The sequence below is a fragment of the Hemibagrus wyckioides genome, linkage group LG20 (assembly GCF_019097595.1).
Source record: "Hemibagrus wyckioides isolate EC202008001 linkage group LG20, SWU_Hwy_1.0, whole genome shotgun sequence".
In the NCBI taxonomy this organism is placed as follows: Eukaryota; Metazoa; Chordata; class Actinopteri; order Siluriformes; family Bagridae; genus Hemibagrus; species Hemibagrus wyckioides.
The window spans coordinates 9592643-9620483 of record NC_080729.1 but is presented as its reverse complement, the minus strand read 5'-3'; the positions used below and the strand labels follow the sequence as shown (position 1 = coordinate 9620483).

Sequence of the window (27841 nt, the reverse complement as noted above, 5' to 3'; positions counted from 1 at the left end):
CGCTCCAAGCACAAAAAAAGGCACAGAAATGTATTACTGTTTCACATTCAGTTAAACTTTAATCACAGGACGGCAGCATTTCATCTGTTCAGAGAGCAAAATAGATTATAATAGAATTCTGGTGGTATATACAATAATCAGAATCATTAAGAGGTGTAATGATTCTTCTAGCAGAACAGGATAGTAAAATGTTTACTAGCTTCTACAGTCTGCAATCACCATCACAGCACATTGTACATTTTATTTATATCAAGCAAATCCTAAAAACCAACTAGTGTAAGAGACTCGGTATCAACACTTTGCTCCTACACCGCAATAAATGAGTGATATCCGGAATCTAGTTTTATATATATATATATATATATATATATATATATATATATATATATATATATATATATATATATATATATATATATATATATATATATAGTTTGTTAGTTTGTTTATTATAAATTTACAATAAACCTAATAAAAGCTAGGAACATTTTCATTTTAAGCTCAAAAGGTTCTTATCTATTGACAGATAATTTTGCTGCTTTCTTTCTCACAATTAGTGATTACAAGATTACAATAAGCAAAACAGTCTGCCAATAGAACAGGAAAATGTAAAGCAGAAAACAGTAAAATATGCCTAGGAATAGATTTAATAATCTTATATTTGGTTTCTTGTAATCCTATAATAAGAAATAGTAGATCCTTTTGACTATATTCCAAAAATTTTTTCCATACTAAGATGTCATTTTTTGCAGTGTACACACTTTGGTCATTTTAGCAGGTACACCCTCTTAAGTGTACTTGGGTTAATTCTCTGGTGCAATGTACACTGTAAGCTTTATTCAACCTAATCATCCGTACCACCATTGGACCATTGGTGTACTGTTCTCAGCACGTGGCATGTTAGTGTGTTTAGGGCTGGTACATATGTATCAAGTGTATAATCAAACAGTTACTGTTTACTACACACCTACCATTTTCATCCACCTTGTTGGTGTACAGTTTGAGACTCTAGTTAATCCTTTTTCATACATTATTTATGCTAATCATCTTCTACTCTTGAATTAGTATCTCTTTTTACCTTATACCTTCATCAGGTCTACTGTACTTGCCAAGACCTTGCAACATAAAGTCATAAAGTGAAATTTGATGCAGTATTTACAACAAACTCTACTGTTATTAAGGTATCCTGTCCTGGAACCTTCTAGAACCTCTTTAACATGGTTACTTCCTCACATCGTCTCAGGGAGTTATTCCTTGCCATCATTGCCTCTGGCTTGCTTGTAAGAGATAAATATAAATAAAAAATTTTATTCCTTTAAAGCTGCTTTGCAACAACGTCCATTGTTAAAAGCACTATACAAATAAGATTGATTTAAATTGTACTGAATTAATTGGTTGACATGACTTTGAGCTGAAAACTTGTGGTCACAGACTCACCCCAGATGTGAGTCTTTGTCTCTGTTTTTGAAGTTTTGTGTATTGGCTTGTAACAGGGGGTGCTTTAGGTCCTGTAGCACCTCTTCTGAGTTCACCATGACACAAAACACTATACTGTGTTCTCAGGATGGTTAATGTGTCCTGTATGGCTTGTTTATTAGTGGGGTGCAAAGGATCAAAATATGGCAGTATCCTGATGCCTCTTACCAGACTGTATGGTAAAGAGGAACCTCTCAGCCTCACTAACCGCAAAGTATTCACTGAATATGAGTACTGCAAGTGAGCAAACCCATGGAGCTCCTTCGGAGGTTACCTGTGGTTTCCAGTGTAGTAACTAGCTGTTAAGGAGATAACAGGATTTATTGCAATATACACTGCATTATAGCTCACTTTATGACTTTTTTGGAATGTCTTGCCAGGTGTGCACATGGACAAAAGGAGGTATGCAGGCCTTTCTTATTGTCTCTGATGGTTAGGAGGTATGAAACAGAACCGTCTTTGCTGACTATGATACTAAATGTACTCCTTTAAAGAGAAGTACCAGCATTTGGGCCTTTACCAAGTACATTTTCAAGAGCATTTTCTCTAGCTGCATACAATATTAACTTCAGTTATTATTTTTATTGTACCATAATTTAGATGCGATGTTTTAAATACCCTTTTCAGCATTGGAAACAAGCTATTGGCAGCTTATCATAATATTATATTTGGCAATGACTAAACATGGGCCATCAGCCAACAGAGAAATAAGTGGTGAAAAATGCACATTTACATGTGGGTAAAAATCTAAAGATGTATGATTAATATATCCAAACATATAATATCTTTTTAATATATTAAGTAGACTGTCTGCACTGCAAGGCCAGTATACATCAAAAAAATGAGGAAAAAGCTTTTAATGAGTCCTAACTTTATATACACTAGGCAGATAGAGAGAATGAGACAGAAAACGAGGAAGAAAATAAAGAAGGAGAGGGAGACAGGATGTATCTTGCTGCTTGATTTCTCACTAAGGGAGGGATTTAAGGATAGCATTCACTTCTTCTGCCACTGCAGTCAATGCAAACTCAAATTGCTCCTGAGAAAGAGAAAGAGCGTGGTTAGAATGACGATGTATGATTTTGTATGTATGCCTTTCTATGCTTGCATTTGTACCTTGGTTTGAACCATGCCAGGTCTCTGATCTCTCAGGTGCTCCAGTGTAGCAGCGATATCAATCTCTTTAGCACCTACAAAGAAACCGAGAGGAAATGAATATCAGCATACAGCACACTTCAGTATCCAGGAGCTGATGACTGTGATGTGCTGCTTTAATCGATGCTCTCTCTCTCTCTCTCTCTCTCTCTCACACACACACACGCACACACACACACAGTTTGTCTTAAACAAGACAAAACTGACATTAACAAAAAAAATCTCTTTATACAGTCTTGAGAACAGATAGGAAAACAATAGATGTGCAAAGCTATATTCGAATATAGGCTTATGTTCTTATGTTCTTATGTTCTTATGTACTTATGTTGTGGTGAGAGACATTTCTCCCACATCTTTGTGAAATAATCTTCCAAACCAATCAACCAATCCCTTGCACTATTACATGGTAGAGGTTTCCATCTTTCCTTCCAGTTATTATGTAAGGAAACCACTACACAACAATTCATCACAATACATCATTTCTCTCAAAACATTATGCCATCAATTCAGTTTACATCCTCTACTGCTTTTATCTGTTAGTTCTGTTTGCTTTTTCATTCCTTCTTTGAATTGTGTGAAAATTAAATTGAACATTCATTTAACCTATTTCTTAAAGAGGAAGAGAAAGAGGAAGGAAGAAATCTGTTATACAAGTTTGACTATAATGCCATGCTAAACACTGCAAGGTGTTTTGTATAGAATGTTTGTCCTCCTGTACGGATCTACCTAAAACCTACAGTAAGTTTTAGGTAGATATTAATTGATGTATTTTATTCATCCACCAGGGTGAAACTGCTGAAATTATAAGTGATGTACCTCATCTTACATAAAAAGAAGTAATCTGTTACATTAACTTTACAAATTGGGAGTCCTAAATTTTCTTTGATTTTAGAAGTATTTTTTGTGAGTATTTTATGCATTTAACCTTCATTTATGCCTAGTGCTATCAATGATTTTACATTAGCAGAGTAAGATCTTAATTTCTATAAAAGCAAAGCATTTTTCCCTGATAAAATCCTGAAAATTCAAGATTGTTGTGAAAACATTATATATCTGATTAACTGTGGTTATTGTTAAATAGGTTCATTGACACTCATGAGGTTCACTCAATTTTGAGGTTCTCAGGTTCTTGTAGATGGTCCAACTCCTCTTCTTGCCTGTGATGCTGAGTGCAGTGTAAGCCCCACTCTTGCAAAACATCTGCACTCTACCTCCAGAGGTAAACACCTTGCCTTCCAGCCTTGACAGTAGCAGTTCAAATTTCTGCCTGTTCTGTTCATTGGCCTCATCCATGGCACAATAAGCACCAGCATGTAAGTCCGCTTCATTACCTCTGACACCAGAAGTAGGTCAGGTCTTAGAATGGTCTTAAGGATATGCTGAGGAAACCTAAGTTGCCTGTCCAGGTCCACCGTTAAGTGCCAGTCTTGTGCTGTATTGAGAAACCCTGCTGTTTCTTTAGGTGTTGTTCTTTACTTTTCTCCAGTTCTAATGAAGCTGATGATTTGCTTTGAGGATTTTAACCTCTGACAGTTGATGATGGCACTGCTGTTGTTCCCTGCACTTGGTCGTGCCAACCATCCTCCAAAGATGATATTACTTATAAATAACTGCAGTGGTTCATTCTATACAGTAAAATGTGCCTTGAATTATGGAATGGAATCTGTGTATTGCTCACATTATTAACCAAGCACTTAACAATTCAACACCTGAAGAGAGGAATATTTATTAGAAATATTAACCTAAAAGACTTCAGAGACACAAGTCTATTTTTCAATGTTCCTAGATTCTTAATTTGACTGACTAAACAGCTAAAAGCATTATTTCAACACAGTGTACTGCTATACACACTGCATGTAAAAACAACAACAACAACCAATAAAGTAATTAGTGCTTGAATCTTGGAGATTGGGCTGGAGTTGTTCCAGGTTTAAGTGATCATTGCTGCAGAGATGAAATTTTTTCCCAGTGAATATTTGCCACTTATAAAAAGGTCAAAAAAGAGGTATATGTGCACCTACCTTTAGCCATCTTATTCAGAACCATATCAATCAGTATATATGTCCCAGTCCTCCCTGCTCCATCACTGAGAGAGAGAGAAAGAGGAGAGATACTGAGACTACCGATTTATTTAATTGCAAAACCTATATGTTCATGAAAAGTTTAGTGTTATACTTGCCTGCAGTGAACTATGATGGGGCAAGATCTTCCTCTGTAGCATTTATTTACTTTTCTGTGAAAAAACACATCATGACAAACATGCTGGTGATAATACAAATGGATACTTAACACATTTACATATATACAGTATAGTGTGCGCACACATATATACAAACACACACAAACACACATACACTTCAGTGCTGTCAGTGAGTGTTAGAACATCACAGTTCACACAAAAGGAATTGCATTTGCATAAGGTCCAGTTCTTTAGTCATTTAGGCAAAATGCTGTGATATGAAGACTAAACAAGCGACATGATCAAGGAGTATAGTAGGACAGAAATCAAAAAGTGGCAGACAGAGACAGAAAACATAGTCCCCCAAGTTCAATGGGTAAGGAAAAAAGATAAAGAGTAGAATAAGGGCAAAGGCCAGAAGAGTGCTCATGGGGTAAGGGAAGAGGTAATGTCCCAAGGTGCACTAGGATGTGGAGTAACAGCTGTCAGTGATCACTTTTGTGACTATGCAACTGGGGTCAGAGTGCACAAGCTGCATTAGCACAAAAATGACACTGGCAACTGTTCAAACAATGAAACAGAGAGAAGGAAATGGCAAGGGATTAAGTAAAAGTAAAAGCAGAGAGAGGAGAGAAGGAGCCCTCCACACACTGATGCATTGATGTGTGTGTGTGTGTGTATTCTTTTTCTGAAGCTATGTGTTGACTTGGTATGTGCTTTGGGTCATTTGAAGACAGAAGGTGACATTTCCCTCATCTTCAGCTGTCTAAAAGAGGCCTACAGACTCTCCCAGGCCCAGCTGAAGAGAAGCAGCTCCTTATCACCATGCTGCTGCCACTGTGTTACATCATGTGTATGGTAGTCTTTGGGTGATAAGCTCTCTTGTTTTTGAGTCAAACAAACAATATAAGGCTAAAATTGTGGCCTTTGCTACAAGTCGGTGTGTGAAATTCCTGCTCTGCTAGATCTGCCCCAATCAACCTGTAAGTGCCATTATTTTGGAAGCACCTAAGAAAAGCAACAGCTCAGCCACACAGCAGTATAAAAATAATCTATACTCTGTTGCATCAGTCAATAGAGTTCCTAAATGCCTCTGGAATCAAGAACAAGAACTATGAGTCAGCTTCATGACATGGATTTTCATTGCCAAATAGGTACAAAACAACCTAAGCTCAATAATACCAATCTTTGGCTGGGGTGATGTCAAGCACACTGCCACTGAGACCAGTAGATAAGAACAAAAAAACTTTCCAAACAAAACACAAAACTCTAGCATAAATTTGGATGGGACTCAGATCCAGTCTGTTTTTGGAAGGTCACAGACTAACTGATCATGTTACACTGTTAAGTTGCACACAACAATATGCTGTTTCTGGTAAGTGTGACTATGGAGACATTGATTTTTTTTTTTCTTTTTTCCAGATCTGATCCAAGAAACAACTTGGTAACAACTTGTTAATAGTTAGCACTTCCATTTTAACTGCCTGAAAAAAACGGACTACAGCCCAGCTTCTGTAACATGCAGTATGGAGTTCAAGCAGGATAGAATTGTATAAAATCAGTGTGCTTGTTATTTAGGGTAAATGAGAAATCAGCATTCTTAATCCAGGTGGGAGTCAGAGCACAAGCAGACAATGTGACACTATAGTAATCCATGATCAAAACAAGATGAACAAGTGCAAGTCAAAACTGGGAAATCATACTAGAAAACATGAAACACAGAACTAGTACAACAAAGAAACTAGGCTCAGAACACGACACAGAGGTCCTGTGAGACACCACATTGAAAAACTGAAAGATCAGGGCTTAGAACATGATCTAATCAAAGGTGAACATGTATACCAATAACAGGACAGGGGCACAAAATGAACATGGAAGTGTAAACACAGAAATACAAGGGCAGTGATCAAAACAAAACACAACACAAAGGAAGCACTGTTTGTGCTGCAAGCCATGATGCTTGCAGAATGCAACAGCGTGCATTGAGAGGGCAAACTTCATGACGTAGCCCTCTATTTAAGGTACGATTCCTGGGCCAAGAGGTGCAGCCAGATGGAGTGACTTTACAAGGGCAGGAAGGCATCCTGCATGATGTAGGAAACATCACATGATGCAAAACTAGTTGAAGGCAGTATGGGCTGGTGGAGAGAACAGAGCCAACAGCAGATGGGGGATAAGCCAATGGCAAGATGGACCATCTCCATTCCTCACACTGGCCGTTGATGCAAATGTTTGCAGTCAACACAGAGCAATGAGGCTGCATGTAGCTTCAGCCTATGTGTGTTGGTAACCGGGCATAATTGGTCAGTGGTGCAACTCCAAGCTACAGAGTATCTAGGAGGGGCCCTGTGTCCTGGTAAATGGACCCTTGAAAGTGGTGTACTGGGTCTGAATGGGATAGCTGGACTGTGTTGCCCTATATCGTTCAGTACCTCAAGACCAACTTTAAAAATTAAAACAGGGCATTTTGCTACTAGTGTGCTTTAATGACTTTGTCCTGGACTTTGCCGTAATTGTGTTACGTGTGTAGATTTGTACTGCAGTTGTTATGTTACTTGGACAGCAGACATTTGAAGGGGACTTTGAAGCTCTGGGTCATTGGAACACAGAAACTGAAAATAAGGATTAGTAATACATGAAGCACTTGACAAGACTATAAATACACAGACCCTTTAGGGAAAGCTAAAAACAATAAAGAAGAAAGGATCAAAACAAAAAGAAAAAGATGCTGTTCATCTTTATAAGAACTGGAATGCATGTTCAGAGGGGAAACTTGCAGAGGGGAAACACAACACACAACTAGTGTGGACTGAAATACTTGATAAATAAACAAAATAATGCATATCAATTTAAAACGTTATCATTTTTATTATGGATATTCCTATAAAATTGTTTTGGAACAAGTGCTATAAAAGTGTTATACAAATAAAACAGAATTTAATCGAATATCAAGCTACAGTGGGAAATACAAATACTTTGGCTGCTAAACATGCAAAATCACCCGAACTATTTTTGGGCAATCTTTGCAAAATTCCTTCTACAATTTGTAATTATATACAGCTGTATACAGTGTAATATTTCCTTTCAAAATCAACCACAATGAATAAAGAGTGACAGAGATAGAGAGATTGATTGAATGAGCAGGAGAATGACAGTGAGAATGTGAATGAGAAAATTTAATGGAAAAAAGCAGGGTGACAGAGCATAACAGAGTTACAACTGATAGTTATACAGAACAGTTATAACGTGAACAAAAATAGAACATGAACAAAAATGGATAAAGTGGCAGTGTTGTCTTCAAAGTTCCTTTAATTGCAATAAATGAAACAATGTTTAAAAAAATGCAGATGCATATGTTTAATCACCCATGTGAACATGTGACCACACACACACACACACACACACACACACACACAAACACACACACAGATGTGTACCTGCGGAAGTCGAGTAGAGCCTGGCTGGTCTCGGGTGTGTGCTGGCTGAGCCAGGTGTGGTAATGGAACTGGGTGACTGTGCGACTTTCATTGGTCTGCATGTTCTTCAAGTAAAAACTGCGAACCAGGAAATCCTCACACCACACATGTTCTGACACCAGGTTAACCTACAGAGACACACACCATAAAACAAACACTTTATGAATTCTTATTTTATTCAGTCTAATTATTACTGCAGTCTAAACTCTGTGTAGAGTTTTAGACGATAATAAAAGGATCAGCCATAACATTATGACCACTGACAGGTGAAGTGAATAACACTGATTATCTCCTCATCATGGCACCTGTTAGTGGGTGGGATATATTAGGCAGCAAGTGAGAAGTGGGAAGCGAAGGCTGGCCCATGTGATCCGATCCAACAGACAAGCTACTGTTGCTCAAATTACTGAAGAAGTTAATACTGGTTCTGATAGAAAGATGTCAGAAACCACACTGCATGATGGTTCAGGACTGTTTTGGCAGCAAATGGGGGACCAATATAATTTTAGGCAGATGTCATAATTTTAGGCCTGATCGGTGTATATATTTTCTTTGTCTGTGGTTGCTTATCTGTGTTTAGTACCTCATATATATGGTAGAGGTTGGAGCCCTCATCTGGCCAGTAGTGGTAACACTGTTTAACTCCACTTTCTGTTAGAGGAGTCAGCATGACGATCACCACACAACCGCTTTCCCACACCATCTAAAAAAAACACACACGTTGCTCACACAGATGTACAGAGAAGTGCAAATTAAATAGCAATACATACTGAGCTTAAAAAAAATATATATAAAAATACATTCCTGAATTCATACACAAATGCAAATTAATAGAACATGATTAAAGGATTAAACTCCTCAATGATTAAAGGATTGCATTTAGATTAACAGAATGTCAAAATGAGTAGTTGAATGTTATTACCAAATGTGACAACCAAAGAGGCCACACCAAATTGTCTGATGAGTAGGAAAATGTTGTAAATCGTATGTTACAACCATTACCATCACGTCAAGTCAAGTCAAGAAGCTTGAATCACCATAGCTCAGTGAAGGTGAACACTTAAGGGAGAATTTGGACTATCATGTTAGGCAGTGCTCTCCATCAGACTCGCAGAAATCTACACTAATCTACACTGAATTTGTTCTGGTGGCTTGTGGTAGCCCAACACCTTACTAAAAAACCTGCATGTAGCCTGTGCCTGGACCCAGTGATGGCACTTGGGTATGTAATGGGTTGAGGTGCAGTTCTGATTATTTATTGTGTATCGCATTCACACTAATATCTCAAACACACAAGATTCATGCATACAGGTAATTTCTCACATTTATACACACACACACACACACACACATACACCCACACACACAAACACACACTCAGAGAGAAAGAGAGAAAGAGAGAGATTTACCTGCCAGAAGTCAGAAACAGTTGATGGCAGAGGACCTTGAGTGGCAATGTAAGCTGGGTTCCTAGGGTCGTGATCCATCTAAGAAACAAACACACCATCACAAAATTTTTGTATAATATTGTTTCATTTGTATTGGAACAGGAGTGCAGTGGGTACAGTAAGAAATAATGTAAGTGGAATTTTATAGAATTTACTTACAATAGCACTAGCGTTGATGTATTCAGAATTGCCTTGGCTGTTCTCCACTTTCAGGCAAATCCTAGAATGATCATCTGAAACACAAGTACACGCACAAATGTAGATTAGGGTTTGGTTCAGTTTTATTTAGCATTATAAAAGATGTTCCCTGAAAACAGGTTTATGTATTAACTTGTCTGCAAAAAAAAAACAAAAGTGTTAAGTGTTTATCATGAACAGAGAGTCTCTGGATAAATAAAGGCACATGCTCACAAGGTATGATAGCGGTGGTGCGGTTCTTCTTGGCATTGCAGTCTCTCTGGCCAATACTGCAGTTGTTTGGTTCTGCTTGATATGCACACAGAGCTTCCCACTCTTTCTCCAACCTGTTCTTATTCTTCAGGTGATCCTCCATATATGACTATAAACCAACAGAAGAGAAGGGGAAACACGAAGACAGAGAGAAAAGAGAAAGCGTTGTGTGGTACGCTATTTTGTTTATAGAACAATACTACATTCTTTTTTAGATATTCTTTACTTAGTCCATCTCTAACTGTTCACTCAATTTGAGTATTATTATGTTGGATAATTGTAGTAATGTAATTACAGTATGTTTTGTCAATATTGTACCCTACACTAGTCATTTTCTATGTCTGGGTCAACTATTCTATGTTTGAGCTCCAACAGTCGGCTGCAGGCCAGATAGCTCCCTGGCTTGAGTTGGGCATTGGGGGGATGTGGCAGGGAGAAGTGTGGTCAAGCATCAGTGTACTGGAAAGAGAGAGAGCTGTGCTGAACTCAGTGTGTTTATATGTGTGTGTGTGTGTGTCTGCAAGTAAAATGCTGAAAGTCACTCGCAAAAAAACGTTGGTCTGTAAACGTTGGTACACCCCCCCCATAGCAGTTTCATTTAATTCAATCTGCATAGCATTTTTAGCAATGGGCACTGTAACAAATCAATTGTCCAACGTGTTCAGAAAAAAAAACAAAAGTTGAAATTCTGACCTATCGTCTCATATTCACCTTTTGATCTCAAACCCAAATGTCTTCTTTGTACAGCAAAAACAAAACAAATTGACTGTTCTAATACTTTTGGAGGGGACTATACATCTGACTGGTTACCAGTATCATATGTCCAGTGGAGATGTCCATGTTTGTGTGGGCAGGCTCTTCACTCCAGGAGGACGTGCTCGTGCGGGCAGAGGGGCTAAGGATCGGTCCATCACTCAGCTGAGAAGACACACTGTTAATTCGAGAAGACTGTCGAAGTTCTGCCCTTTCCACTGGGGGTTTCACAGCCATCCGCTGTCTACACAACTCCTACACATATGGGGGAGTGGAACAGATGTGTAATGAAAGATGAAACTAGTAAAAGAATGCAGGAAATGGACTTGCATACACAGAAAACCCTTCAGCAGTCAATAACAGAATTTGGTTAATATTTTGTTCGGTAATGAATCTACTGTCTTAGAATACAGCCTCAGCATTGCTTCTTCATACCATGCTGGGTATTTTTCTTATGATCCTGTTTATGCAAGCCACCCTATCTCACACACAAGCACAATACTTCGTACCTGATAGGTAGCTGTGGCCTCAGTAGCAGGGTCTGTGCTGAGGTTAGTGAGTTTCTCTTTGAGTTTGTGATGTGATCGATGGCGCAGACAGTAAATTATAGTAGAGATCAGCAGGACCACGATGATGCACACGATGGATACTACTGTAAGGATTAGGAACTTCATAGATTCAGAGTGGCTGTACTTGGTAGGAATTTGGCTCAACGTAGTCTTCTACAGACACAAAGACAGAAAGACAGAATTGGAGATTCCAAATCATTGAGTATGAGAATATTTATCGTGATATACAGGCTACTCTCATCAGTCTCAGATATACACTATAGGACCAGATTAGATCAGATATACACCTGACCATCACACCTATATGCACATGTTGAACATCCCATTACAAAGTTGGCTCTTTTACGTTGCTATAAGACATTTGGCTTGACATCTTGAATTGACATCAATGTCAAGCCAAGAATGCTTCATACTAAGCATTCCATTTCATCCCCAAAGTGTTCAGTGTTATGATCAGGGCTCTGTGCATGCCACTTCAGTTCTTTCACACAAACCATGTCTTAATGGACCTCACCTTATGCACAGGGGCATTGTCATGCTGTAATACATTCAAGCTCAAATTTCAGTGAAGGGACAGTAACGAAGACATTCTGTCAACTGTTTGTTTTCAACTTTGAAGAGATGGCATGTGATGGTCAGGTGTACACAAACTTTAGTCATACAGTGTAATAAGTCTACAAATCATTTACTTTTAAAGGAAGTGAGAAACATTACTGAGAAGTTCCTTACATCAGTAACTCCTGCCTCCAAAATGGTGACTCCAGCCTCCTTCTCTAGTGCAGCTTTCTGTTTAACTGATTACACCGACAGCAGAAGTGTCAGTCATGACATATGCACATTATTCCAGAGTGGCAAAAAGAGTGTGATTGTGTGTATGTGTGTGTGTGTGTGAGAGAGAGAGTGTGCACATGTGAAAAATTCTTACCTGCCAAATTGGCAATGGCAGCTGTGGTGACATTCTGATCATTAGTGCGGACCTGGAATGTCACAGCTGGACCAACAACTCTGCACACAATCACACAGAAAATTGGTTTAAGATTTTGTAATGGAGTTACTGGTGTTGCATGTTGAAGTAACAATGAGCTGTTAGTAGGACACCTGATAAATGATAAATAACATGTTTATGAAAAAATAAAGGAAATAAAGGAAACTAAACTGAGAGTTAATTCGACACTGAAAGTGTAAAGGCAGCAATGAGGATTTTACACACACACACACACCCACCCACCCACACATACACACACATACACACACACACACACACACACACATAGAGAAGACTCACGAAAGCTCAAGGAAATCAGTCATCTGGATCTTTGCTTTACGACACAACAGCTCCATCAGGTGCAAACCTTGATCAGTGGGAAGAGAACTGATAAAGAAAAAACAGTGAGAAAAAAGGGAGCGAGTCATTAGTTTGTAATTATTTTAGTATTTTTGTTGATATTTGTGTTTGAAACTTACTCAGTATCTGTAATGATGTAGCCGTAGACATCATCATTACTGTTGGCCTGTACATCAAGTTGTAGATCCTGCACTTTCACATTTTGGCGGTGTGGTGTGACATCCATCTCTAAAACAGAAGAGGGCGCTAGAGCAGCAGCCTCTACCCATCCCTCCACCTCCTCCACCTGTTCCATTGCCTTCTTCTGTACTTTTACACCCAGCTCGGTTGTTCTGCTGTGTACTCTCTCCACGGATACGCCCTGCTCCTTTACAGACGGGCTCGGCTGTGAGGTGGTGGTTTTATCCAGATACTCTAACAACTTCCCCAACAATTCCACATCCTGCAAAGAGAGAAAAAAAGCCAATATAAACAATTAGAGAATATACTCAAATATTACTTTCTATCTGTCAGAAATAGTGCACTGAGTAATAGTTTTCATTCTATAATATTCATTCAACCTAGAAATCACATATATTGCACATAAATAGTGGTAATCTGGTAAGTCTGGTGGACAGCCATTACTGTTGTTCATATTAGATATTTTTAAATGTCTACGATTCTCTTAAATTTCAGCAGCAGATCTATGCGTCATCATCAAGACTTTTAGCCTTTTAGTACCAGCAGCATGGAGATAATGGGAACAAAAATCAGCCTGGGAATTTCTGTTAAAATGCTTCCTTACATTTGTAATATTAATGAAAGTGCAGGTAGTTTCTCACATTCTTCTCTCAGATAATATCTAGCTCAGAGTATTTTATGTGCCTGCCAAATGCATTTCATTCAGGAGTGGCTTCTATCTAGCATCTCTACCATAAAGGCCTAACGCATAAAGTACATCTAAGATGGTTGTCCTTCAAGCAGGTTCTGGAATCTCTGCAGAGGTCTTCTGAAGCTCAGTTAGAGTGGCCATTGGGTTCTTGGTCACTTCCATGATCAAAGCCCTTCTAGCTCATTTACTGAGTTTGGCCAGATGGCAGCTCAGGTAACAATACTGGTGGATTCCACTACATTTTCCATTTAACAATAATGGAGCCCACTATCTGCCTGGGAATGTTCAAAGCTTTAGAAATGTCATAATATGTAAAACTTTTATTGCATTGTCTGTGCACATGACAGTAACCAACTCTCATTTTAAACCCAGCTCAAACTGAAAACAGAACATACACTATATACAGTATCTCACAAAAGTGAGTATACCCCTCACATTTTTGTAAATATTTTATTATATCTTTTTATGTGACAACACTGAAGAAATCACACTCTGCTACAATGTAAAGTAGTGAGTGTACAGCATGTATAACAGTGTAAATTTGCTGTCCCCTCAAAATAATTCAACACACAGCCATTAATGTCTAAACCGTTGGCAACAAAAGTGACTACACCCCTAAGTGGAAATGTCCAAATTGGGCCCAATTAGCCATTTACCCTCCCTGGTGTCATGTGACTTGTCAGTATTACAGTCACAGGAATCACAGTCTCAGGTGTGAATGGGGATCAGGTGTGTTAAATTTGGTGTTATTGCTCTCACACTCTCTTATACTGGTCACTGGAAGTTCAACATGGCACCTCATAGCAAAGAACTCACTGAGGCTCTGAAAAAAAGAATTGTTGCTCTACATAAAGATGGCCTAGGCTATAAGAAGATTGCCAAGACCCTGAAACTGAGTGGTTTTACAGCGGTTTTACAGGACAGGTTCCACTCAGAACAGGCCTTGCCATGGTTGACCAAAGTTGTTGAGTGCACATGCTCAGCGTAATATCCAGAGGTTGTCTTTGGGAAATAGACATACACTATATTGCCAAAAGTATTCGCTCACCTGCCTTAACTCGCATATGAACTTAAGTGACATCCCATTCCTAATCCATAGGGTTCAATATGACGTCAGTCCACCCGTTGCAGCTATAACAGCTTCAACTCTTCTGGGAAGGCTGTCCACAAGGTTTAGGAGTGTGTTTATGGGAATTTTTGACCATTCTTCCAGAAGCGCATTTGTGAGGTCACACACTGATGTTGGACGAGAAGGCCTGGCTCTCAGTCTCCGCTCTAATTCATCCCAAAGGTGTTCTATCGGGTTGAGGTCAGGACTCTGTGCAGGCCAGTCAAGTTCATCCACACCAGACTCTGTCATCCATGTCTTTATGGACCTTGCTTTGTGCACTGGTGCACAGTCATGTTGGAAGAGGAAGGGGCCAGCTCCAAACTGTTCCCACAAAGTTGGAAGCATGGAATTGTCCAAAATGTCTTGGTATGCTGAAGCATTCAGAGTTCCTTTCACTGGAACTAAGGGGCCAAGCCCAGCTCCTGAAAAACAACCCCACACCATAATCCCCCCTCCACCAAACTTTACACTTGGCACAATGCAGTCAGACAAGTACCGTTCTCCTGGCAACCGCCAAACCCAGACTCGTCCAACAGATTGCCAGATGGAGAAGCGCGATTCGTCACTCCAGAGAACGGGTCTCCACTGCTCTAGAGTCCAGTGGCGGCGTGCTTTACACCACTGCATCCGACGCTTTGCATTGCACTTGGTGATGTATGGCTTGGATGCAGCTGCTCGGCCATGGAAACCCATTCCATGAAGCTCTCTGCGCACTGTTCTTGAGCTAATCTGAAGGCCACATGAAGTTTGGAGGTCTGTAGCAATTGACTCTGCAGAAAGTTGGCGACCTCTTCGCACAATGCGCCTCAGCATCCGCTGACCCCGCTCCGTCAGTTTACGTGGCCTACCACTTCGTGGCTGAGTTGCTGTCGTTCCCAAACACTTCCACGTTCTTATAATACAGCTGACAGTTGACTGTGGAATATTTACGAGTGAGGAAATTTCACGACTGGATTTGTTGCACAGGTGGCATCCTATCACAGTTCCACGCTGGAATTCACTGAGCTCCTGAGAGCGACCCATTCTTTCACAAATGTTTGTAAAAACAGTCTGCATGCCTAGGTGCTTGATTTTATACACCTGTGGCCATGGAAGTGATTGGAACACCTGATTCTGATTATTTGGATGGGTGAGCGAATACTTTTGGCAATATAGTGTATGAGTGCTGCCAGCATTGCTGCAGAGGTTGAAGGGGTAGGGGTTCAGCCTGTCAGTGCTCAGACCATATGCCGCACACTGCATCAAATTGGTCTGCATGACTGTCGTCCCAGAAGGAAGCCTCTACTAAAGATGATGCACAAGAAAGCCCACATACCGTTTGCTGAAGATAAGCAGACTAAGGACATGGATTACTGGAACCATGTCCTGTGGTCCGATGAGACCAAGATAAACTTATTTGGTTCAGATGGTGTCAAGTGTGTGTGGCAGCAACCAGGTGAGGAGTACAAAGACAAGTGTGCCTTGCCTACAGTCAAGCATGGTGGTGGGAGTGTCATGGCCTGGGCCTGCATGAGTGCTGCCGGCGCTGGGGAGCTACAGTTCCTTGAGGGAACCATGAATGCCAACATGTACTGTGCCGTACTGAAGCAGAGCATGATCCCCTCCCTTCGGAGACTGGGCCGCAGGGCAGTATTCCAACATGATAACGACCCCAAACACACCTCCAAGACGACCACTGCCTTGGTGATGGACTGACCAAGCATGTCTCCAGACCTATTGAGCATCTGTGGGGCATCCACAAATGGAAGGTGGGGGAGCGCAAGGTCTCTAACATCCACCAGCTCTGTGATGTCTTCATGGAGAAGTGGAAGAGGACTCCAGTGGCAACCTGTGAAGCTCTGGTGAACTCCATGCCCAAGAGGGTTAAGGCAGTGCTGGAAAATAATGGTGGCCACACAAAATATTGACACTTTGGGCCCAATTTGGACATTTCCACTTAGGGGTGTACTCACTGTTGTTGCCAACGGTTTAGACATTAATGGCTGAGTGTTGAATTATTTTGAGGGGACAGCAAATTTACACTGTTATACAGGCTGTACACTCACTACTTTACATTGTAGCAGAGTGTCATTTCTTCAGTGTTGGTTTGTGGTCACCTGACCTTCACATCTAAGTGCTCTTTTGCACATCCCATTCCAGATTTAAACCCCGTCTCCTGTGCTGTTTTAATAACCTTCATTCTTCTGGGAAAGCTTTCTAAGATTTTGGAGCGTGTCTGTAGGGAATTGCCTATTCAGCCACAAGAGAATTAGTGAGGTTAGGCACTAATGTGGGGTTGAGGTCAGAACTCTCCACGGATCTCACTTTGTTCACATGAGCACTAATATGTTAGTTCTAGTGAAAGGAAAATGTAATGCTATAGCATTCAAAGCCATCATATACAATTTTGTGCTTCCAACTTTGGGGCAACAGTTTGGGGCTGGCCCATACACGGGTGTGATGCTCAAGCGTTCACATGCTTTTAATCACAAAGTGTGGTTTCATACCCCTAAATCTTAGCAATCTGAATATTGATTGTATATAAAAAGTGATGGCGAACACAGGCAAATATAAATACCTTATGGTCTGCACTAGATCTCTGCTCCTTTCTGCTTTGTCTCCCTGCACAGAATGAGTAGCACATCTGATTTATATTAATAAAGGTATATATTAAAAACATTATATTCCTTTAATAATATCCAGGAGATTTACCTGACATAGATGGCATGGTCTCAAACATTTGACTGTTTGGTGTTTCTTCACTTAGTTGCTTTACTGACTCTGAGGTATTTTCATTCCATGAATCTACTCCTGGCTCCTGATCACTGGGCAGCAGTTCTCCAGTTTCCTGTTCTTCAGTTTGCAGATCTTCTGTTTGCAGGTCTCGGGGTTTGTATCCATTTTCTGCTTGCTTCTCCACTACCTGAAGAGCATCAGCTATGAGAGAGGCCAGCTGGTCCAGATCTGCTGCACTCAAACTCTCCACATCTACATTGTGCCTTCCTACATTGTGTAAAACATTTCGGATAAAGGTCTCTGTGAAGAACAAAACCAACAGGCATTTAGTTGCCAAAACAAGGTATTTTTAAGAGCAGCAAGTTACATTTGAACCAACATCTCTTACATATTTATTTAACTCTAAAACTGTCAATTCCCACCCACCTGCCAGCTCCTTTATCATGCAACAGATAGGAAATTGTGAGAGTGAAATGCCTCCTCTGAGACACATGCATGCATTTTTAAAAATGCCATCCCCAAAAGAATGCATACATGAGGTCACAAAAGGCCAGTTTTAGCTAATGTTAACATGATTGATAACGGGTAGACAGAGAGTCCCTCCCATCAAGAGAGCATTGACCAATTTTGTTAATTTGGTTCCTAGTCATGAATGAGAGACAATCAAATGTGTTGCCAAGGAGAGCTTAAACATTAAAATGCTGTCAGTGTTTGTAAAATAAGTGATACATATTAAATACATTTTTGTATAATATTTGTACGTTGGAAAGTATCATTCAATGAACTTATGAATATTAATATGACCTATTAGTCATGTTATCTGCAAACAATTAAAGAGTTGTATCAGATGAAATTACAGTTTGAGTATACATAAACTACATATAGAGGAAACAGGTCATACCATCTACTGGAGTCAGAGGTTTTTTGGCAAGCAATTGTGAGGCTCCACCCTTTGGAAATACTGGCTCTGGTTTTGGTCTTCTCTGGCCAGATGACATTTTCTGAGACACATACTGCTTTAAGGCAGTAAGAGCGAAGTCTGAACCATCCAACTGTTGTTGTGTGTTGTACACTTTGTCACTCTGATAACGAGTAAGGTCAGGGAAAGAAGCAGCCTGATAGGGTGAATCTGGGGTGAACTCAGGTGGGATCGTGCTGATTTTAACGTTTGGTTTTCCAGAATAATAATATGCTGATGGCAGAGAAGACTTCATTTTGGTGACCTGTACAATCCAAAGAATATAAACACTTATTATTTATGCTGGTAATAATTGTTGAATTTACACATACACACACACAGTTTATGGGACAACCTTAATACTCTTTAAGATTTCCTTTGTCTGTTCAGTGACAGTAGAGTAAATTGATTTAAGACATGTTATTAAAAGCACATGTAGCCAAGCCTGCCAACTTACTGAGTTTGTCGCTAGATTTTTCAATTTCTTAAAAACAATTAGTGACTATTTCAAAAACAGATCTACCAACTTTTTGAACAGATCTTTTATCACTGCCTATGTGTTCACTGGTCACCAGAGTTTGTTCAAAATCTACCCCTGCATTCTTCATTTAAGTCTCTCCTTTGTGTTCCAACTACTTACAATCTGTTAAACATCCCATGCCCATCAACATCTGCACTCCATCTTCTTATATTTTTTATGAAGCACTTAACAGAACAGGTTTTGGCAACTTCCTTCTAGTCAAAGGATATCTTTATGCTACAACTTTAAGATTTGCTTCCAATGTTGTGGTCCATGTATCGATATTATGGTCAAATACTTTTTGCCATACAGTATAGTGTAAATAGTCTGAAGTGCCATTTATAAAAAATATTTTAGTCTATTCTGTTAAAACTCTAGTGTATTCTATTTCTATATTCATCTTGTCTATTTTTATATCTAGTCTATTTTCTCATCAATTTAGAGAAAACCTCAAAAATCAGTATTAGTGCTGCAAATGTCCTTTACAGGTTTTAGACTGCTTCTCTCTGCTTTCCATGTCTAAATGTGTGTAGCTGGGGTTTTCATATAAGCTGAAACTTAAACTCTGCTAACAAATATTCAAATATTTTTTGTGGCATTGCATTATTATATTGCGAAATATCCATATAAATATCAATATAATCCCCAAAAAGTCTAGAAACTTACTGTTTGTTAGGAAGACAACCATTGGATTAGCCTTTAATTTGGTTGGATGTAACTTGAAATGTTGGTAACTGGCCATTCTGACCCACTGACATAGGTATGCATAAAATTGCAAAAAATGGCAACTACACAGAACCAGAAAATATTTACAGTAAACTGTGACCTTTTGTTAGTTTCTGTGTCTGACTTGAAGAAAAGTGGAAAACATAAGCACTTGGTGATATTTATATCATGATAGACTACAGATAATAAATGTCATTATTATATTGTAGTTAGTGACCTGTTACATATATGTTTAATCCTACTTAAGGATTCTGTAAAACATATTATATGACTCAAATCAATTTCGATTCAATTTATTTGTGTAGGGATTTATAAAATGATATAAAATAATCATTAATTGATGTTATATAATCTGTCATATACATGTAAAGTATGTGGATATGCCAGTATCTGGACACTTACATCCTTACATCTATACAGCCACTTAGCAAACAATAGGGGTTGAATTATGGTTGAGTAACAGTAGAGCACATCATTGCTCGAGCACATGTGCGGCAAACGTAGAAGTGCAAGATAGTAATAACACAAAAACCTAAGACTCCCTTACCTGACCATTCAGTTTAGGCAGCAGACTCATGTTCAGCAAATACTTCTGTAGACTTTTGCTAAGTTTCTCCTCCAGTGGCTTCAGTCTTTCACCTTCCACAGCAGCCGTCTGTACCAGTTGTCTGCATAGTAAGAAACATTTTAACATGATCAGCTCTGCATTATAATATGGCATCATAATGGCATCTATATTTGGCTGCTGCTGATGTGCTCAGGAGTAGCATCATAAGATAATTATCACTCATCACAAGCACCAATCATGGAAAACCTATTGCTACCAGAAGCAGCTGGGTTGAAAGCTGAAACCCACAGCAAGCTACAGAGTGAAAGAAGAAATTACACCACCAGGGAAACCATTGCAATGTAGTGAGGCCTTCCTCCATATTCACTAATATGAATTTTATGCTAACCAGAGATCATTGCCAACCCAAGCCAGCCCATATGGTAAAATGTCCAAGAGTTCATGTCCAACTGACCATAACACCCATAACATATCCAATTTAAAATTTAGAATCACAAATGTGTATAGAAAGTATTTGTATACTGAAGCATTACAATTTTCCATCACTGGAACTGAGAGGTGTATGACAATGCTTTTGCACAAGATGAGGTCCAGGTCATATAGTGTATATCCAAGATGGTATTTATTTGAAGTCTAGCATGCGTTTTGGTTTTGACACATGGTTATGGAAAGTTCTTGCAACAATAAAACACTTTAAATAAAGCATTTTTCCCTACTATCCAATGAAAATAAGCTACACAGAGAATCCACATCACTGCAGAGTCTTCAACAAGCAAATATAAATGAATATGCACAACATTTTTACCTTCATTTCCCAGGAACCCCAACAGTTTATAATTCTGCTTTGCATTTGGCTTTTAAATTTTATGTCTCTGTGAGTATATTACCTTGAGTCAGGTGGTGACAGAGGGATCCTGTGTAGTTTAGAAAATTCTTTAGACAGGACCTGCTGAGTGATGTCGTCGTGCCATGACAGGCCTGGGGGAGCATAATCAGACCACACTGTCATGAACAAATTAGACCACATTGCCATAAAACTTGCTTCTTAAATATTCTTCCTCATCCTGACTTAAGGCATCACCTGCATATTAGCTCTGGTGCATATATATATTTGTAATATTTATATGTTAAAGATGATTAACAATTGCACTCATGCATGCATCTCTACCAAAAGCCTAGAACATAACCTGTCTGACACTCTGAGTTTTTACTGCACATTGAATTTTTTTAATTACCTCATTTTCTACCAGTTTTAATTACCCCATCAACACTTGTTCTCTCCATCACAAGCTCTCTAGATTGCTAGTGCTGCTCTAATTGTCAGAGGAGAGAATAATGCCATTCTTCCCATTCAGAGAGCTGGGCCACAAATGGCTGTTGCATTATTGGGATTACTAATCAAAATCTCTCAGCAATGAAGAAAACACGATTCTGTTGCACCTCATGGGATTGTACACATTTAAGTGCATCATTTAAAAGCAATTAATTGGCCTATTTGTCTCCTGCACCTTATGTGACTGCACTCATGAAAACAGCTTTCTTCTACTTTGCAGTACAGAGTTTTCTCCTAAGCTAAGGTATAGATTTTGCATTTCTAATACTTATACCTTGTCCAATTTCTCATTTTTCAGGAAAGTTTTGTTTTGTCTTGGGTCACCTTAATTTTGCAAAAGAATCTTGGAAATCGTGGAACTAACACCATCCAGACAGTGGGTTTCATGGTATTGTGAAAATAATCCACTTTACAGTGGTAAAGGCACTGTGCTTCTTTTCATCCTGCATCAATCCCATCCAACTCCTCCACTGTCACTATGACTAGTTTAATTCAACAAAGTTCTGAGATGTATGGAGGAGCATGTGAAAAGATCCTTATCTCATTCTATATGTATCATATAAGTGTATATCATTATTTGCTACCTACCTCGAAGTGAAAGTTTCAAGAATAATGTGCGAAATCTCTGCAGGGTTGCTGGTGAGATATCATATCTGTACACATCTGCTCCCATCATCATCTGACAACGGCCGAACATTCCATCTGCAAAACAATGACAGCTTTAAGTATGATTGTACAACATCTCCCAAAAATTTAAGTGGTTTTGCAGATATTGGTCGGGAATGTGGGAGCATGCTGTGTAGGCACATCACCTATATCCTGATTTAAATGAAGCAAGACTTTAGTACTAGAGTGATGTAGCCCTGCAGAGTGCAGCTTTCCCCCTCATTTAACATATCTGATTCAAATAATCTAATTACTAATCAATCAGCTGATCCCTAAGGCCTTCATAAGCTGCATTTCATGTATTCAAGCAATAAGCCACTTGAGGGTGTGCATTACAATGACTTTATCATAGTGTTTTTAGCTATGTGGCTTATTGCTTAAAAACAATATAATCAAATCCTGTGTTCAATAAATAATTTCATTTATTTTTGTATATTAAATATATTATTAATAATTATTATTTTACCACAGGTTGCATTTTTTGAAAAATGCTGTCATTATTGTCAAATAGTTGTGGGATAGGCAGAACATTATACTCTAGAGTGTGGTTATACAAAAATAATCCACTTCCAGAGAAGAGATTAAAGAAATAAAATGTAATAAACATGGAATGAATAAAATACTTTTTACAGTTCATTTCTTTTTAGCTATCTAACTATCTATCTATAGGTGTCAAAATAAATAATTCTCATTACATTTCTGGCTGCAGCCTAAACTCCGTATATTAACACAAGTAGTATTTTTTATCCTTGTGGCCTTTGTGATTGAAGTTGTTATAATTAGTTTTTTTGTTAGGCAATAATGGCTTGTGTGTGTGTGTGTGTGTGTGTGCAGCATGCAGGGATAATAAACATTTTACTGAAAGACTATTTCATTATTTTCATCATTTACACTCAAAGGCTTCTATTCCTGTGCTGTACATATGAATAGTGTTACTGTTAATTGCCACTGAGTGAAGGTACGATGTCATTTTATATATATATATATATATATATATATATATATATATATATATATATATATGTAATAAAATGTGTGTAAGGTGTCTTTGTTCTATTTTATATATCACTGTCTGTAACTCCATGTCTTACCATTGACGCATATCTCATAGTTCATACACAGATTCTCCTCAAACAGGCAACCTGATGGAAGGAGAGAATAAAATAGTAAATTTAAAGCAGGCATTGTTATGTATAGGCATTGCACGCATTCTATTGTAATGGGTATTTCTGGATCAACAGATGGTACAAAACACTTCATTTATTAAATATAGATAGTCAGTATTAAAATGTTTTATATATTTTTTGCAAGAACTCATATTCTTTACAACAGAGACTTTAAGGCTATGTAATATAAGAGTAAGGACAGAATATGTGTACAATACATTGCTAACACTGCAAATATATGGTTGACCACAAACATGAACACACACTGAGATGCTTAGAAAGCTTATCTGAATTAGCCATGCATACATTCTAATGTAAAGCTTGTATTTCATAGCATGTACCACTAAGGCTCTGAATGGCTCACACAATTTCTATGTGTATAAGTATAACATAAATTACCTCATTATAATAGCACATGTCAATGGGTAGGATATATTAGGCAGCAAGTGAACAGTCAGTTCTCAAAGATTTTGGAAGCAGGAAAAGGGGCTCTGAAAAGATCTGAGTGACTTGTGGCTAGATAACTGAATCATAACATCTCCAAAACAGCAGCTCTTGTGGGGTGTTCCCAATATGCAGTTGTTAATACCTATCAAAAGTGGTCCAAGGAAGGACAACCAGTGAACCGGTGAAAGGGTCATAGGTGCACAAAGCTCACTGCTGCATGTGGTTAGCAAAAGTTAGCTGATCTGGTTCAATCCCACAGAAGAGCTACTGTAGCACAAATTCCTGAAATATTTAATGATGGCTTATAATAGAAAGCTTTATGTGTATAGGCCTGCATAGCCACAAACTGGTCAGAGTGCCCATGCTGACCCCTGTACACTGCTGAAAGTGCCTGCAATTGGCATGTGAACATGAGAACCGGAGCATGGAACAATGGAAGAAGGTGGCCTGGTCTGATGAATCATACTTTCTTTTACATCATGTGGATGGCCAGGTGCATTTACGTCAAATGTTATTTATCCATTTAGATGTCAAATTTGCTCAGAATCATTGCCCTGTTGCATGACGTTGCATGTTGCATAAGCTGCTGGACAGATGGCCTCACATTTGTCTCGAGAAAATTCTACTATAAAGTGTTCATCGTTGTCTCAATGACTGCAAGATCGTCTGAAAAACAAGCCCAAATCATCATGCCTCCATCACCATCCTTGGTCTCATCAGAGCAAAAGATATTGTTCCAGAACTTTTGTGGATTGTTCAGACGTAATTTTGCAACCATAAGTCTTGCACCAGTCCTATATGGAGAGAAGAGCTTTTTCCTAAACACCCTTCCATGAAAGCCAAAATTGTTCAGCCTTTTTCTGACTGTGCTGTAATGAATATAACATTTAATGTGCTCACAGAGGACTGTAGGTCACATTATCGACAAGAAAAAACTTGTGGCTTTTTCTTTATATCTCTGTAGGTAAAACAGTCTGACTTTGGACCGAATCTGCTGGGAGACCCTCTACTGGGAATATTGGCAATTGCCTTAAAGGCACTCCATTTATAAACAATTAGTTTAGAATGATGACGTTTTTAGGATTTGGCTTTATAACCCTTCCCAGGCGGATGAGCAGCAACAATTGCATATCTGAGATCATGGATGATGTCCTTTCTTCTTGGCATGATGTAGACACAGAGATCTGAGTGCTCCAGACAAAAGTTCTGCTTTTATAGAGCTAGTCGCACTTCTTGATGATTATTTCTTATTTTGAAAATCTACTTTTTACTATATTATTAATAATACCTGGCTTCTAATTATTCTCTAAATCATTGTGGAAGTAGGAAGGGTGTATTTGCTTTTTTCCTAATCTAGTTTCTCATCTCAATACTGCTTTTCCTTTTAAATATCAAATTCAACTCGAAAGGTTTGAACTTAAATTTCTAATGGAAATTGTCTGGTATGAATCTGCCGCAGTTCCTCTGGAGACTTTGACAGTCACACTTGCTTTTATTTTCATGTAAAACCTGACAGACTTTACTGTGTTTTTGTCTGAAACCGCTATAGGGTGTGCTGTAACTTTAAATCACTTGTCCAATTATGCAGTCGGGAAAATTTGCATCTAACTTAATAATATTTGTGACTTTTTGATGTCTGCCATTTTGAAGTTTAATAATACAGGGTTTTTCAATACTTCTGCCAGACATGTTTTCAATCTTTAAAAATGAAAATCAGGTACACTCTGATAAAATGATCAAGTAGAGTTTTGATATATATATACACCAAATGCTGCTTTTCTCCTAACACCTATATTTTCACATTATATATAAACAAGAAGAGATCGCACAGATCTGTAATAGGTTTTGCATTGTATTTGTATGCACAGAAGAATGCAATTGTGAAACATGTGGGGAGATTGGGCCAATTCAACTCCTCCCAGCTATTTGATTAATTTGATCATAAAACGAACATTATAGGTTGTCTGGTAAATCGGGTAAATTCCCAACAAAAGTGAAAAATTAAAGAGTACAGCAATAGGTTTCTATAATAGAACTAAATGAAAGCTGCGCATTTGAACAGATGGCTTTTTAACACTTTTTAGTAAGGTTTTCACCGTGCTGGTTGCTGAAGATCGTCGACAGAGACCTCATCAGGGTTAATTGACATGCTGTGGCCTAAACAGGAGACACAGAAGGCTATTTGGGGAAACAACTGTCCGCTTTCTCTCACAGGCCTCCTCTATGAATTAAGGATGCTCAAAGTGGTTGCTATGGTTATGGGATGCCCTATCGACAGGGTAACCTTTAGAACAGCTTGAATCTGAATCTCCTTTTCACACACACACACACACACACACTTATCTCCATAATAAAAAAGTCTTTTCATGTAATACTTTCCAGCTGATACCACCGCATTATTGACACCAACATAATTTACAAATAGACGTAAACAACAGCACGAGATCAAGGCCTCGTCTTAGTGTGAATATGTGTATATGATAAGCAGGTTTATGTTTATCCCACAGGCCCAGGCCAGTCTTTCCACACACAGCCTCCTGTCCAGTTTCCTTCTGGCTATATGTAAAGTACGCTGTGTACGTGAATCATTTCTTCTTTTTAAAGCGCATCATCTATAAAAATCGCCTGAGCCTGAATTACATCGTGCTTTCTTCTCCGGAATTAGGGAAAAGCGATTAGAACAGCAGCAGAATTAACCTTTAATCTATCGACAAAATCATACATTATAGTCATCTTATAATAAGGCAGGCTGAGCATGTGAAAGGCAGATTATTGGAGACATTATTGAAGACATAGAGAACACAGTTAGAACATTTAGCTAGAAGCCTGCGCTGATTTTATCCATGCACCATGTAGCGCTGTTATTAACCACCTACATGGATCTAGAAGAAGACATGCACGACGGTGATAAACATATGACCGACTAAATATTATCTATCTTATCCCACATCTTGTAGCCGGTGAACCCCGAAAATCAGACACACCACCAACCGCCCCCCCCCGCCCCCCATCATACACGCACACCCACCGAATTTTCTATCGGCCGCGGCGATCAGATGCACTTGGAGAACGAGAAGAGAAAGAAGCAGGTAGAAGGAATCCATTTCTTCTCTCATACATCCATGACACAAATGCGCTAAAAATCCATGTCGATGTTTTTTCGGGTATGTGTGTGTATAAATAGATAGATAGATATATTTCCAGGACGATGTTGATGTGAAGGCAGAGATGATGGAGCGATTGACGTACGAGGAGGAGGGAGGAAGAGGAGACGTAAAACCTGTCAGTGCTCTTCCTGCAGGCCCTCCCTGACTCACAGTGACGTCAAACACTTTCTCTATCTTCATCTTTCGCAAACACACACACACACACACACACACAGAGCTGAATGCCACTTATTAACGCTATGCCTATTCATTTAATAAAAAAATATAAAATAAAATAGATGTAAATTAATTAAAAAATGAATTCATTTTTAAAAAGAAAATAAATAAATAAGAAATAAGACAAATAAGAAGCTTTCCTCAAAGAGAATAGACCAATGTCCCCACAAGGTCAAACCAGTCAGATAATTCTATCCTTGTGGGGACATCTGGTCCCCAGGAAAATAAAAATATATGCTATACATGCACATACATATCATGTATTTACATAAAAAATGAATAGGAATGGGAATGCACAGTAATTAGGGCTGCTGGTCAAACAATGAAGAACATAACCATTATAACCAATACTTAACATTGTCCATTTTATTACTTTTTTCCCCCAGAAAGACCACAAGTCCTTCTTTTTTCCTGTAGTCTAATGTCAGTGCAAAATATCTAATGAAAGAAATAAAACTGATGTTGTTGGTGCTCCTGGTATGTTTCCTTTCATTGGATATTTACTCAGGACACCAAAATGCTAGTT

The 27841-nt window shown here is 38.7% G+C and overlaps 1 protein-coding gene across 2 annotated transcripts; it reads right to left on the bottom strand.

Annotated features, from left to right (window-relative positions):
* Positions 1–33: 33 nt before the first annotated feature.
* slco5a1b (solute carrier organic anion transporter family member 5A1b) lies at positions 34–27197 on the bottom strand. Of its 2 annotated transcripts, none has more exons than XM_058372747.1 (23): positions 26961–27197; positions 23411–23461; positions 22242–22355; positions 21208–21298; positions 20300–20420; positions 18450–18771; positions 17525–17848; positions 17391–17434; positions 12971–13293; positions 12792–12878; positions 12432–12511; positions 12236–12300; positions 11447–11659; positions 10995–11192; positions 10146–10293; positions 9894–9967; positions 9696–9773; positions 8870–8989; positions 8248–8414; positions 4811–4864; positions 4653–4717; positions 2593–2666; positions 34–2515 (listed from the first exon to the last, which is right to left on the bottom strand). In XM_058372747.1, exons 1-23 carry the CDS (start codon positions 27046–27048, stop codon positions 2447–2449), a joined length of 2970 nt encoding a protein of 989 aa, XP_058228730.1. In that variant the 5' UTR covers positions 27049–27197; the 3' UTR covers positions 34–2446. The 2 variants fall into 2 exon arrangements, with proteins under 2 accessions (XP_058228730.1, XP_058228731.1); XM_058372748.1 differs by having other exon boundaries at positions 17525–17815.
* Positions 27198–27841: the final 644 nt, after the last annotated feature.